The 15,167-nt window shown below is 29.4% G+C and overlaps 1 protein-coding gene across 3 annotated transcripts; it reads left to right on the top strand.

Moving 5' to 3' along the window:
- LOC123225417 (endoglucanase 4-like) lies at positions 1–3,242 on the top strand. 3 transcript variants are annotated; one of them, XM_044649357.1, is made up of 7 exons: positions 1–291; positions 879–1,286; positions 1,378–1,470; positions 1,542–1,694; positions 1,879–1,978; positions 2,067–2,170; positions 2,815–3,242. In XM_044649357.1, the coding sequence occupies exons 1-7, from the start codon at positions 100–102 to the stop codon at positions 3,142–3,144; spliced, it is 1,380 nt and encodes a 459-aa protein (XP_044505292.1). In that variant the 5' UTR covers positions 1–99; the 3' UTR covers positions 3,145–3,242. The 3 variants fall into 3 exon arrangements, with proteins under 3 accessions (XP_044505292.1, XP_044505291.1, XP_044505293.1); XM_044649356.1 differs by having other exon boundaries at positions 22–291; positions 2,067–2,233; XM_044649358.1 differs by lacking the exon at positions 1–291 and adding an exon at positions 458–754 and having other exon boundaries at positions 2,067–2,233.
- The last annotated feature ends 11,925 nt before the right edge of the window (positions 3,243–15,167 follow it).

Raw genomic sequence — 15,167 nt, 5'->3', positions numbered from 1 at the left:
ATGCGTACTTTGTTCACTGATATTGCTGCGTACACGCATTACTAAATTGCTTACTTATTAAGGGAAGATTCAGCAGGTGGAGAAGAGAGAAAGAGACAGATGACAATGAAGTTAGTAAGCTTTTTCTTGTTGGTGTTGGCAATGGTGGTGACTGTGAGGTCGCATGATTATGGAGATGCATTAACGAAAAGCATTTTGTTTTTCGAAGGACAGAGGTCAGGGAAACTGCCCTCTAACCAAAGGATGACTTGGAGGAAGGATTCTGGACTTAAAGATGGCACTGAAATTGGTGTAAGTTCATTTTTTCCCAGTTCATTTGGAATTCACTGGCATCAACATTAAACTTCATAATATGGTTTGTTTAGGCTTGTATTGACTTCCTTCTTAAACTGTCTTATTCATTATAACAACTGTCATAGGTCTTTAAGAGGAGATATTGTAGGTTTTTGTTTTGTTTTTTCATGCTTGCCTAGGTTGTAGTTTGTAGTTTATTGAATGAGATATTGTAGGTTTCTGTTTTGTTTTTTTTGGTTGTAGCTTATAGTTTTTGTTGTCCACCCCATGAGTAGGACGAATTTAGATTGTTCCCGGGTCTTCTCTTTAGAGGTCCCTTTGCATTTTTTGTATTGACTTTCTTCTAGAACTCTATCATGGGAGGAACCACGATAGACCTTTAAGAGGAGATGTTGTAAGTTAATATTTTGCTTTTTCAGGCTTGTCCAGGTTGTAGCTTGTAGTTTTTGCTGTCTCTCTGGTGGGTAGGACGAGCTTAGACGGTCTTCTCTTTTGAGTTCCCTTTGCTTTTTTTTTTTTTTTTTTTTTACATATACATTTATTTAACAGAAAAAACATTGAACTTCACAATTATTTCTTCTTAGGTTGATTTAACGGGTGGCTATTATGATGCTGGTGACAATGTAAAATTCAACTTTCCAATGTCCTTCTCAATAACGATGCTGGCATGGAGTGTAATAGAGTTCGGCGACTCCATGGGCTCGGACCTGCAACATGCATTAGATGCTGTGCGGTGGGGAACTGATTATTTAATGAAAGCAACCAGTTTTCCCGACTTTATATACGTTCAAGTTGGTGAGCCTTATAATGACCACAACTGCTGGGAGAGGCCTGAAGATATGGACACAGCTAGAACCCCTTACGCCATTAGCAAACAGTTCCCAGGCTCAGAAGTTGCTGCTGAGATTGCAGCTGCACTTGCTGCCTCTTCCATAGCCTTTCGATACACTGATTTTAGTTATTCTGTGGACCTCATCAGAAGGGCAAGAAGGGTAGAATGAAATAAATTCATTCAACATTTGTAAACAAGTTCTCTCAGTAAGAGTATTATAGTAATTATTTTCCTTTGCTTGGGATACATAGGTTTTTGATTTCGCAGATCAGTACCGTGGATTTTACAATGACACTCTTCAGCCCTGGGTCTGCCCGTTTTATTGTGACTTCAGTGGCTACCAGGTGGTTAAACAAGTTTAAATCCTGTACAAAAATCTGCATTATTGCACAACTAATTAGAAATTTTCTTGTAGGATGAATTGCTCTGGGGAGCAGCATGGTTGTATAGGGCAACTTTGAAATCTTTTTACTGGGACTATGTTGTGAAGAACGCACACAATCTAGGAAACTACAATGAATTTGGCTGGGACAACAAAAATGCTGGCATCAATGTGCTTGTTACCAGGGTGAGTATCCGAGCTTTGGAAATTTCTTTATATAGTATTGCTTTATACAATGTATGCCATTATTTGATTTGATGTCTATATATGACGATGATGAGTGTGCACTCAAAGTGGGTACTTGTGCTATTGCTCTATATATTTACTTTTGCTTAAATTAGAGTTGTTTTTCCTCTTGTTTATTTGGCAGCTTAAGACCTCTAATGCTGATCTCTTCATTGAAAATGCTGATAAGTTTGCTTGTTCCCTGTTGCCTGAATCACCTGCAAGGTCAGTCGAGTATTCACCAGGTAATTGTTATAACGACAATTCTAGGAGTTTTCAATAGTTATAAATTGACTGGAGTTCTAAATTCATTCCTGTTTTTCATCAACACAGGTGGACTTATGTTTAAAGATGGAGGAAGCAATTTACAGCATGCCACAGCGTTATCCTTTCTGGTTCTTGTTTACAGTCGCTATTTAGAAGAATCAAAAAGAGAGGTTTCTTGCACTTGTAGCCTTAAAGCTGACAAGAATAGGTTCATACAACTGGCAAAAAGCCAGGTATAAATCTCCATTAGGATTGGCATAACCAAAAAAAAAACAAACCAGAAGGAACCGCAACTGCGGGTATCCGATTTTCAGTTCCGAATCATACCTAGAACCGGCTTACCTTGATTCCTAATGTAAAATAAGCACAATTGCATGGATTTGCCACAATAAATGGCTTGTGGGTCATTGATGATTCAACTACAATTCCACCTGAATTTGCTAAAAAATACCTACTTAATGGTATTTTCAGCTGACCAGAATGTTGTAGATTGCTTCTACCCAACAGCTTTAGATGAGACTCAAGAGATGCTCACAGCCAGTTGGGATTGGTGTCATTTGTAGCATGATGTTTATTCTTTTTTCAACCCAGCATGCTACTCGGAACCGAAAACATATTAGTCATTTTTCGAATTGTTTTACATCATTTGATATAGTACAGGTTAGGAACCAGCCGATTCTGGTTCTAATTCCAATTTTGGTTCCTTAAATTTTCGCAGGATATCCAAACTCACTCATCCCTAGTCTCCATTTATGTAAATGTCTTTGTCTTTGTTTAATCAGAGTAAACTTTTAAACATTGATTAATTTTGCAGGTGGATTATATACTTGGAAGCAACCCACTGGGGCTGTCATACATGGTTGGATATTCGGGTAATTTCCCTCAGAGAATCCATCATCGGGCTTCAACTTTACCTTCCATTGATAAACATCCAGATTTCATTGACTGTAATGGTGGAAAAGCATACTCTGACAGCAACAATCCTAATGCCAACGAGCTAACTGGGGCTGTTGTTGGAGGACCTTTTAAGAATGATACATATCCTGATGATCGAGTAAATTTTCCTCAATCAGAGCCCACCACATACATTAATGCACCTTTTGTGGGCGTTTTGGCTTTCTTCAAATCACATTCATCTAGTTAGTACAGAAGCTTTAGCAGATTTAGCTCCATTGGTAATGTAAAGCTTAGTTCTAAGTTTATATAGATCGTATGGATAAATAAATTTGTTAGTTATTCTCATTCTCCATTTGTACTCTTATATGATGTTCTCCTCTGCGTGCCAAATTTGATTATGATATAACCTTTAGCTGGGCTGCCCAGTGTAACTTGCTGGTTCTTCCAAGTGGCCTTAATGAGGCTGCCCAGTGCAAGAGGTGCGCCATTTAACCTAGAGCTGGGCTGCCTAGTGTAATTCTGCTGGTTCTGCTAAATGGCCTTAATGAGGCTGCCCAGTGCAAGCAGTGCGCCATATAACCTAGAGCTGGGCTGTTCTGTTCTGTAATTCATTTAGAAAACCAATGTATCTAACTCTGACCTTCTTTTATATCACCGAGAGTGATTTATATTTTCCTACACATCGATTGGCTTTATAACACTTTTTCACCTTACGAACATATGAACTACAAATTCTTATCTAAAACCCAATTTATTTTGATACATTATTAGAAAATTAAATTATCATATTATAACATACTGACATCTTAAAGTTTATTGGAATGGTGAGTCAACAATTCATGTCTTCTCACGAACAAGTTACATGTTGGTCTTCTCGTTACGATTTTATTAATTTAAGATTCATTGTTCGGGTGAAATTACAAAATTGTTTTCACCCCCTCTTAGCGTAAAATACTGACACTTACCCTCATATATGCCAACTTAGTTTCATACCCAAGATTATACATCAATCATGTGTAAATTATGCTAACTAGAAAATCATGAAACCCCTTGGCATAAAATTCATAAACTTGACCCCTAAATATGCTAATTGTGTAACATGTACAAATTATTGAAACCCAATTGACAATTCACCTATGTTGCCCAATTCGCCTAAAATCGATTTAATCTCGTGCAAATACATGTCTACTGTTTTTAATCCTAATTACATATTCTTAACTAAATCGTCAAAACAACGATAAAATTCATCAAATTTCACCTCTAAATCTAAAATCATAACTTTAATAACTAGATCTGTCATAGAAATAGTTATATATCATCTTATTTCATGCTAAAATTGATCTTACTAATTGAATGTAATAATCTTTTTTACTTGATTTAGTATTTTAAGAATTCAAAATATTACAAAAGAGGCCAGGTTACATATAGATTGGGTTGAGGTTAAAGATAAGATTTTGTTTGTAGGTTAGAGATGTGAAAAAAAAAATTGTATTTAAATAAATTATTCGGTTATATATAATTTTTTAGACACTTCAAAATTATTATTTTCATGAGTCGAATTACGTATCATATAGAATACCAAAAATCGAATTTTTGGTATTGTGTATCGAGTATGGTATGGTATCGTATAATACAACTTAAAAATAATAATAATAATAATAAATTATAATTAATTTATCGTCATTTTAAAAAATATCATAAATACCATTGAAAATTTAGAATTTCTCATGTATATTTCTACTATATCATCATTTTTTCTATAAAAAATGAATTGATCTGTATTGGTAAAATGTATTATATCATATCATATAATAAGTTCACTATATTGTATTAATTTAATATATCTCATAATATATATCGTTTTCTTTTTGTATCATATTGTATTATATGATATAGACAACTAAGGTTATTTTTAGAATTGGTTATTTTGTTAACATCCCTTGTAATAAATGGCAAGGCTGGTGATAGGTTTTGAACTGGGAAAAACCTATAATTTTGATTATCTTCACCAAAATTACACATTCTATCATGAACTTATCACTAATCCGACCAAGGGAAGTGGACGGCTAGCCAGGCCAAACTGTGGTATTTTCGCCAAGGAATTGGGGATGAGATCATCCCTAATGTCAGCAAATATTTTTGTGAATGATTCTAAAGGTTAGCAAAATTGGTAGACTTCTAAGGTAAAGATTTAGATTTGGATATCTGTCACTTGTCACTGTACTTTAGGTTTATCTATCTAATAGATACGGATGAGCTCCCAATTATTAAAAAAAAATATATACTTTTTTTGTGGATAGATTTAAAACATTTCCAGCCAAGAGGCCACTTGTTAATATGCTAGGCTCATGGGCTATTCGAAGAATAGTATTATATATATAAATGATATATATAATTTTATATATAAATTATTATAGAATTAAATAATTTTAAATTATAAATAAAGTAATATTCAATTATATAATGATATATAATTATTTGTGTATAAAATTATATATATAATTTTATTAGCTATCCGAATGTGAATCCAAAACTAGCCCAGTCGTTGCACCACTGGCTTGCTCCTGGGACCGAGGTAGGTGGTCGACAAAGTTGAGGGATAGCTACAGAATTCTAGGGTTTATCTTATCTTAGGTTTAACTGGTGATGTGAGCTTTATTTTTCAATTCCGGCCAAAATTGTTCCTTTCGTGGAATTGATATATTGAATTCTACAAGGATAATTGGTCCAGACCCTAATGAAGAGCGACCGGCAAAGGCTCAGTTATGAGCTGTGGTATTAGAATAATATTATATATAAACAAATTTTACGAACATATTTTTACAAATTAATGTAATTATATAAAATTAAATGATATAATTATTTATTTATTTTTTATGATTTAAAATCATTTAATATCATATAATGTAACATTAAGTTAATTTATTTATATATATAATATTACTCATATATTTATTTAATAATGGTCACAAATCATGGTAATTTAATTATAAATACTTTATCAGTATGCCTAAAAATATGTAGAGATAATTTTATTGTATATATGTATTAAGATTAATAATGACTAAGGGTGTTCAAAATTAGTTAACTGAACCGGTTTGTTAATTTTTTAAATCGAACCAAAATTACGATTTAAAAAAATCATGAATCAAAACCGAACTGATTAAAAAATTAATCAATTTTGAACTGAACCAAACCGAAAATACCAATTAATCAAGTGAAATTTTCGGTTAATCAGTTTTGAATCAAATTTTAAAGAATTATCCTATTTTATTATTTTATCTAATTTTTTGAAAATATGTTTAATATTTTATTAATTCTTTTTCAACTTTTTAAAAATCGGTTCGGTTCTGTTAACTAGTTTTGAAAATTAGATAAAACGAGAACAAAACCAAAAAACCAGTTTTACTATATTCTTAAATTGGTATCCGAACCAGTTTTTCAAAGAACCTTCTTTTGGTTTAGATTTTGGTTCAAAAATTAGTTTGGTTCAGTTACTGAACAATTTTGAACACCCCTGACAATAACACCTTTTAAGGTAGGTGAATGCAATTATGCAATGACCACAACCCTTTTATCCTTTAATAATTCTCTTGTAGCTTGTTAGTTTCAATTAAAATCTCTTAACCGTCTCCAAATTTTCTTTTCTTGTATGATTCAATTTCCATTCCGTAATCCAAATTAGGACATTATCTTTCCCCATAAATAATTGCTTCTATCAAAGTCCTTATCTCTGGCTGTTGTTCCAATCCAATAATTCAAAGAAAATGTCATTTTTGTCTACCTTCCCCGGATAATATTTGTTTGCATGTCTTCCTTCCCCAGATACTCAATTTCTGAAAATATATTCAGCCTGAATGGATCAACCCTTTCCCTATCTCTTTTACAAAAATGCTGTCTGCTGTTATACCAATCCAATAATTGAAGAAACTGTGCCTGAAATTTTCATTCAAATTTGGAACCATTGTATTAAGCTTACATCGTGAGGACCCTTCTCTTACCATCTAATAATTCATACTTGCTTACTACCATGGAAGCTTTGACATGATCTAAGCTTAACTCTTGAGAAATATGCCCACTATTCCAAGAATGGATTTTCATTAAATTTTTCGATAAACATGAATGACCAACTTGAGAGATTATGTAAATGTTTCATTGAATTGTTAAACTTAATTACGTATAACATTAAAATACCAAATTACAGGTTCAATAACCTAAAAATTTATACGAAATTGTTTACATATTTATCATTATTGATAATTTAAATTCATTTATAAATTGACATTAGACTATCAAATTACCTAATTTTATTAAACATAAAATATAATTAATATTAATCCATATCAGGAAATTTGCTAAATATGAATTTGTACGTGTAAGTTTTCCAAATGATCATGTAATGGGTTTGAAAATTTATTCAATCATCATCATTAGCTGAATGAATTATACCAAAACCATGCATGCATTATTTTTTATTTCATTGTATTTTTTATTTTTTATAACCCAAGGTATATATTAGCCCAAAAGAAACAATAAATCCTTTAAGGAGACTCAAAACTATTTAAGCTCACTCTTCTCGAGGAGAAGGAAAGCACAAAAGAAAAACTAAGATCTACTTAGACTTGTGCCAAATATAACAGGAGCAAACACACATCATCTCATTTTGAAGATCTATCAAAGTTCTTAGAATAATAGAGTTCAAAATGAGAGCCATACAACCTCCGTAATCATCAAACTTTACAGTATTATGCACGTATTGATGATGATATATATCATGTGATTGTTTGTTATCTGTAATTCAAATTTACTAATCCATATGATGATTAGTCTGATCATATACTCAAAATTAAGTATATATAATTTTATTATACATATATTTGAATTCAAGATTTCTCTTCTGTAATCACAAATCAGTCTAGTTACCTCATGTTTTGTCTATAAACCTAGCAAGTGATCAAAAAATCTTCGAACAAGATTATTGTTTAACATGAGAGTCTATAAACCCACTCAAGAAACACTATCAAGTACATATCTAGGAATTTAAACGTCATTCTTTCAACCATTATATAAAATATATATACCATTAATATATGCATGATAATTTAAAAATAAAAACTAAATTTAAATATATTTTTTTAAGCACCCATGTCACTCAACCATAATCAGACATATCATATTTACAGTGAATGGGTCTAAAAACCCTAAAAGTATAATGACAACTAAAATTAACCGATTCCTAAGATTTAGGAACCAAAGCTAGATTCAGCCAAAAAGGTGCTAACCCAAAACCTATCTGATCAGCTCTAGTTTCGAGTTCAAACACTTGATGCTCTCACCCAAAATTCTCAAAATTATGTTAGTTGGAAATCAAATTTAAAATATATAAATTGGACAAATACACAGTTCTCTGAATAATTTTAAATTAAAGTTAAAATAGTACTTAATCATATGATGACACATCATTTGTATACCTACATTATATATAAAAATGTGTACATATAACATTATTTTAATAATAAATTTCTAAACAATAAAGTTACATGTATCCACTTTGAGTATATAAAATGAATACATAGATAATATATAATCATGTGATTAAATAATTTTAATTAAAAATAAAATAACATTAAATCATATTATGATATATTATTTATGTACCTATTTTATATACTTAAAATATGTGTGTATATATATAACATTGTTCATTTATAAATCATAACTTAAACCAAAAAAACACATTACACAAGACAATCAAAATAAGATATTCTGGTTCATAATTTCTTCATTTATAGAAAAACTCATTACACTTGACATGAAAGTTCTCAATGCGATAATTAGCTTTTCAGAACAACAAAAATCCAGAGTTAGTTGGAAAAAATGTTTCACCTTCTCACAAACAATAATTTGATTAGATGTAAGTAGATTATGAATTGACATAGGCCTCACATCTTGTAACACCAAATGACGATGAGACGGCACCACATGCCAAGGGATCGATTGTTTTGTATTATAAGAAGGTTGTATTTGTAACCTATTTTTTATTATTTTATTTAATTTTTTAATAATAAAATATTATGATAATTTTATATCACTAATAGTGAAATGATAAGTAATATAGGTGATAATCTAATTATTATCTTCACCTTAAGTATTAAAAGATTACTAAGATAATATTGATTTTATTATAATTTTATTTTTATTTATTAATTTTTTAATATTAAAATACCTCCACTTTTAATAAATATAACAAGTAATATGAAATATATTTTAAAATAATTATACCCAATAAAATTTAAGTAAAATAATGTCTTAATATTTTTTTATTACTTCCAACCAAACATAATAATTATTTATATATACCAATTTTTACTAAATTTTAGTAAACATAATAATCATTTATACTCATAATCTCTCGGGTGATCGATCTTTTAGATAATTTTTTATTTTTGATGATAAAACATTACCCACATGAAATGCCTCCTAAAAGACATCCCAAGCTCCAAAAAGAGCTGAACATATATTATACATGGTACCCTAATCAACAAAAGGAAACAAATCGCATCTAGGTTTGATATGTTAGCAAGTATCATCGACCTCTTCTAAAATAATAAACTATATGCACTCAGTTTTAGAGATTCAATTGAATACTCAAATATTATGTTATCATATAATTAAATGATTTTGAATTAAAATTAAAAAAATTTCTAATCTTATGATGTCATATCATCTGAATACTCAATTAAATATTCAAAATTAAGTACACATAACATTATTCCTTCCAAAATAATATACTCATTCATGATGCCTCTATTGTATGTTGACAACAATGTTTTTAAACACCGAACCGATGGTCCAACTGGTTATCTCACTAATTCGTAATTCGACCAGTTTAATATATTGCTAAATTGTTATGTCATTTTTTAATAATATCAAATATTTACCATATTTTTAAACATAAAACATATAAAATATAATTTCAAATGTGTTAAGTAAACAATTGAAACTCCATGACATAGATAAAGAAAAAAACTAATTACATATTTTATCATTAATTTAATTAAAATTTTATAAATTGTAACTCTTTTAGGTTTTAATAAGACAAAAATTATGAAGTATTATATAAACTTGATTTTGTTGGTTTTAAATAGTTTTTCTAGTTCAACGGGTTTACTAAATTTAACCAAATTTCAAATAAATCAATATTTATCTATTGACCAGACTAGATTATAAAATCGAATTGAATTATAAATTGGTTCATAGTTTAACCGATCAAACCAATTGGTCCAGTCCGATTTAATTTTAAAAACACTAGTTGAGAAACTAATATGCTGCATTCAACACAGAAAGAAAAGAAAAATAAATAACATTCTTAAAACCAAGACAGCACATTTCTAGTAAGAAAAACACACAATATACAAAAGAGCAACGTAAAAAATTGACAGAAATAATGTTTCTCTTGTTAAAGGAGCAAAAATATAATTCGAATGACTTTATTTAAATTCAAAAGATTATATCCATTTAAATTTTAGTTCAATGTCAAAAATACATTCACAATAGTTCAAAAACTCAAACATTTACCCATCTCAAAACTTTCATTAAAATTGTTGTTAAATATAATGGTAAAATCATTATTTTAACAATAATATTAAAAAATAAATAATTTTATATTATTTTCCCTTAAAGATTTTGAAAATTAACATTTCACCCTACCTCAACTTTGAAAAGTGGCTTTTTTTCTCCAAAATTTCTAGGTTTTTTCTTTATCTCTCCAACCACTAATGACCATCGGTTTCCAACCTAAACCCAACCACCAAAAACTTCACCCTAAACCTAGGGACGATGAAGCATCGTCCTTTGGGGGACGACGAAACATCGTCCTTTGAGGGACGATGCTCATTGTCTAGATAAAGGTTTTGGCTAGATTTTAGGATATCAAACCCTAAGAGAAAAAGTGAATTTTTCAAACCTTAATCATAGGAGAAAATTGTTAGTTTTTCAATCCATAATTTTAATTATCTAATAAAATGATGATTTTACCTTTAACCCGAAAAAAAAAAATCAAGTACATGACAATGGACTAAACTTTGAGTAGATATTTTGAGTTTTTTAATTATTCCAAATATATATTTGTCTTTTCACTAAAACTTAAGTGAGAAATAGTCCTTTGGCCCATATATAAAGATATAAAATAAGTTAATGAATGGAATGGGCACGGGTCAAAGAATCTCTACCGTTAAATATTATTAATGTGAAATGTGAATGCTAATTAAAACAGATCACAAAATTAAACACCCCCAATTTCCAAATAGTCAAGTCCAATTAATTTTTTCACCTTTTTTAGAATATTCAATGAAATAAATGTAAAACGACTTTTAGGTAAAAAAGAATACTTTGATTATTTCTCTCCCTTCGGGTGGTTTCTTGGCCTGGAAACCACCTAAAATCTAGCTAAAATGTTGTGTAACATTGCATATATCTATGTGTCGTTTGATCATCTATGTTGACTGAATGACACATAAACATGTGCATTGTCATCTATGTGTCGTCTAACCAATGCACAAATGGCCAGACAATGCACAGATCTATGTGATATCGCATAAATCTATGCAACATCATTCAATCATTTCAATTGAATTTTAGATGGTTTATATATTAGAAAACCACCGAAGAAAGAGAGAGAGAGTCAGTGGTGGGGTTGACAATGCATCGGAGTAAATCGCTAAAAAGAGAGAATATATTTTTAGGATGTAAGTATAATGTTTTGAATTTTGAAAGGGGTTATTAACCCTAAAATATGGAAACCCTAGATGATAGGGTAAAAATATAACTTTTTAAAACTAAGTTATAAAAAAAATTGTTAGTTTTCAAAATTAATGTGAGAAAATTGTATAAATTTTTCTTTGTTTAAGTAAAATCAGTAAATAATGTTTCTACCCCTGAAACTAACTGCAAAATTTAACAAATAAGTGAATATTTGAGTTTTTAAAACTTTACATGTGAAAGTTTTAAAATACACTAATTGGATGGGAATAAATCTTTTGGCCTAGTATTAATGTGAAATGTGAATGCTAATTATAACGGATCACAAAATTAAACACCCCCAATTTCCAAATAGTCTAAGTCAAATTAATTTTTTTTAAACCCTTTTTAGAATATCCAATGACATAACATAAATATAAAACGACTTTTAGGTAAAAAAGAATACTTTGATTATTTCTCTATATATCAATAGTTGACTATACGATTATTAAAGCTTCTTCGAAAATGAAAACACATTTAAACCCATTAATAGTCAATTAACAAATGCTGAAATGCATATCACAATTAGCTTAAATTAAGGGAAAAAGAAGATGAAGATTCGAGATAAGCTCTCCTCCGTAGACAGCGCCGGTTCCTGAGGTATTAACAAAGCATGCCCATACACATTTTTGACTCTTTGTCTGGTTCACATTAAAAGAATTAAAAAGCGTTGTTAAAGGTATTAACAAGGCATGATGTTATCTTTGCAAATTTTTAGTATACAATTTAAATGCATAAGTGATATGTTATTATGTGATTTAGTGTTATTTTATCTTTAATTTATAATTATTTAATCATATAATAACATATTATTTATATACATAAATTATGTATAGAAAATATGTACGTATAATTCTATTGAAAGGGCAAATAATTTAATGATTTCTTCTTACCTAAGATTAGTTTGAAAATTTTAAATATTCATTTGTTATCCAATTATGTTAGTTTAATTGTATATTACTTATTTATTCTTTTAATATAATGACAAAATTACCCTCATAAATTGATATTGCCCTCCCTCGGTTCTCAAACGAAAAATCAAATTAATTCAAAACTCTAATTGTCTTTTCACTTTCTAGCACAACAAATAAAATATTTTCTTGGTAACCAAACACTAATTCTACAAGGATTGAGAGTTTTAAAGATGTAGAACCACCCTTATCTAAACACAAATTCAACCAAATATCAACACTCTCACCAGATAAAACCTTAATTTTAGAATTTAAAACATAAGTTTTTAGAATTGAGGGACACAAAATGATTTTATAGCACAAATCTATGCAACAATCTGACCACTTTGGCAAAAATTTGTGTTGTTTCTGTGTCGAGAAACCACAAAAGAGGAGGAGGAAGTGTCAGTTGTCGAGTTAACGATATACTGAAGTGAATCGTCGAAAAAAATAATCATAGAAAGAGAAAATAAATTTTTGGAAGTGTAACCCTAAGATATAAAAACCCTAAGAACCCTAGATGGTTGGGGGTAAAAAAGTAATTTTATAAAATTAAGTTAAGGGGAAATTTCAAAATTTCAAAACTAAGGTAGAAAATGAGGATAAATTATTATTTTTTAAATAAAATTTTAAAATAATAATTTTACTTCTCATAATAACAATAAAATTTAATAGATAAGTGAATATTTAAGTTTTTAAAAAATAACGAATGAGAATTTGGGAAAAGGAGGAAACCTCGGGTGGAAATAAGTACTTTGGCCTTCAGAAAATGCACAAATCAATTATCTAACATAAGGCAGGTTAATTTAACTAATTACAATACTAAATTACACCTAATAATTTTTCAATTAGTATTTTTCTGTTAGTTTTAACTAACTATATTAATTATTTATACATAACAAATTTCAATAAATATAATATTAATTTATATCAATAATATTTAATATTTAAGGTAATATATTTTTGTGTACTCTTTTATTTTTAGAATAAAATATTACAAAGAGATTGCAATTAAAACAAATAAATTAGATTTAAATAAGGAATAAAAAAACTTATAAATACTAATAATTTAAATATGTTGCTTAATGGGAAAAACGTGCAAAAAACGAATTCCAATCTGAAAATTTTTTTCCTATAAATTGCCTTCTTCTTTACATAGCTTAATTTCTGATATAGCAAGAAGGATGGAGAGAAAAACTTGCTCAATTTTTCAATCCTTAAATTCATATTATGTCCTCTCATTCCTTGTGGCCTTCCTTTCCTTGATTTTGAACACATTCAAGAATCAAGGTTGCAAAAGTTTTTTTTATAATAAAATTTCACAAATTGAATATCACAATCTCATAACTTAAAAGAGTATCAAGAATTGATCAAGCAGATTGAACTCCTATTTACTTGATTTCTCGCAAGTAGAGTTCGTAGTAGAGTCCTCTCTAATTCTTAATCATCGTTCAGTTCAATCACTCTAAAAATCTCTAGTAATGCTTTTAGACATCTTCCCTCTCGAAACTACTCTTTGATTTTTAGGGTTTTTTTTTTTTTTGTGAGAGAGGCGGAATCAATATATATTTTGCCAAGTCCCCTTCTTATCCAAAATCTAGTCCTTATATAGGACTCCCCTATGAATGTGATGTACGAATATACATCACATTAATATGTGGGCACAACACTCCACATGGTGAGCTGATGTATAGGTGTGACTCTTTCTTGCATAGTCATACATCGACCAAAATCACAATCAAAATTTCAATTATAATGCTATTCATTCTGGATTTGAAAGCATATCAAGAAAAAAGGCTAAAATACCTTTGAAATATATGTAACGGTGTTATATTGAAGATATTAATCACAAGGAAAAAAGGTCAATGAAGAGAGACAAAAATGTCAATTGGAGAATACAGTGAGAGCAAGACTTCAATCGTGTGTTTGTGGCTTAAAGTTAGGGAGGACATCAATGTAGCCAAAAAGGGTGGCTCGATCAGGGGTTATGACTTTGTTGGGGATGAAGGAACACTAGAAAATATCAACAAATAGATTCATGGCCAAATAGAGGTTGTTGTGTCGACTGGCAACGACAAATCAGAAGTGAGGTGTTGTGTGGGTGAAATTTTTAAGTTTCAAAGGTGTAGGGAAGCAGTTGTAAGAAGTTAAAAAAAACTTAATTTTAGGATTTAAAACATAAGGATTTTAGAATTGGGGGACACAAATAATTTTATTATTCTAATACTATGAAGAAATGTAAACAATTTTGCAATTTATTAATCGAGAATGGTACAATTTATATAATAAGAAAGTGTTTGGTTTAGGGTAATCTTTGTAATCTACATATTATTATTAACAGTATTTTTGTTTAATTAGTTAAATAATAAAATATTCAAATAATTTTTTATTATCAAAGATGATGTGAGATATAATATAAGATTAATTTTATTAATCATTTATCTAAAATATTAAAAATTACCAATATAATATTAATTTGGTTACAATTTAACTTTATTTATTATTTTTAGGATAAAAGTAC

This window comes from Mangifera indica, chromosome 9 (genome assembly GCF_011075055.1).
Source record: "Mangifera indica cultivar Alphonso chromosome 9, CATAS_Mindica_2.1, whole genome shotgun sequence".
NCBI classification, from domain to species: domain Eukaryota; kingdom Viridiplantae; phylum Streptophyta; class Magnoliopsida; order Sapindales; family Anacardiaceae; genus Mangifera; species Mangifera indica.
The sequence above is the reverse complement of the archived record's forward strand: the minus strand, read 5'-3'. Positions and strand labels throughout refer to the sequence as shown.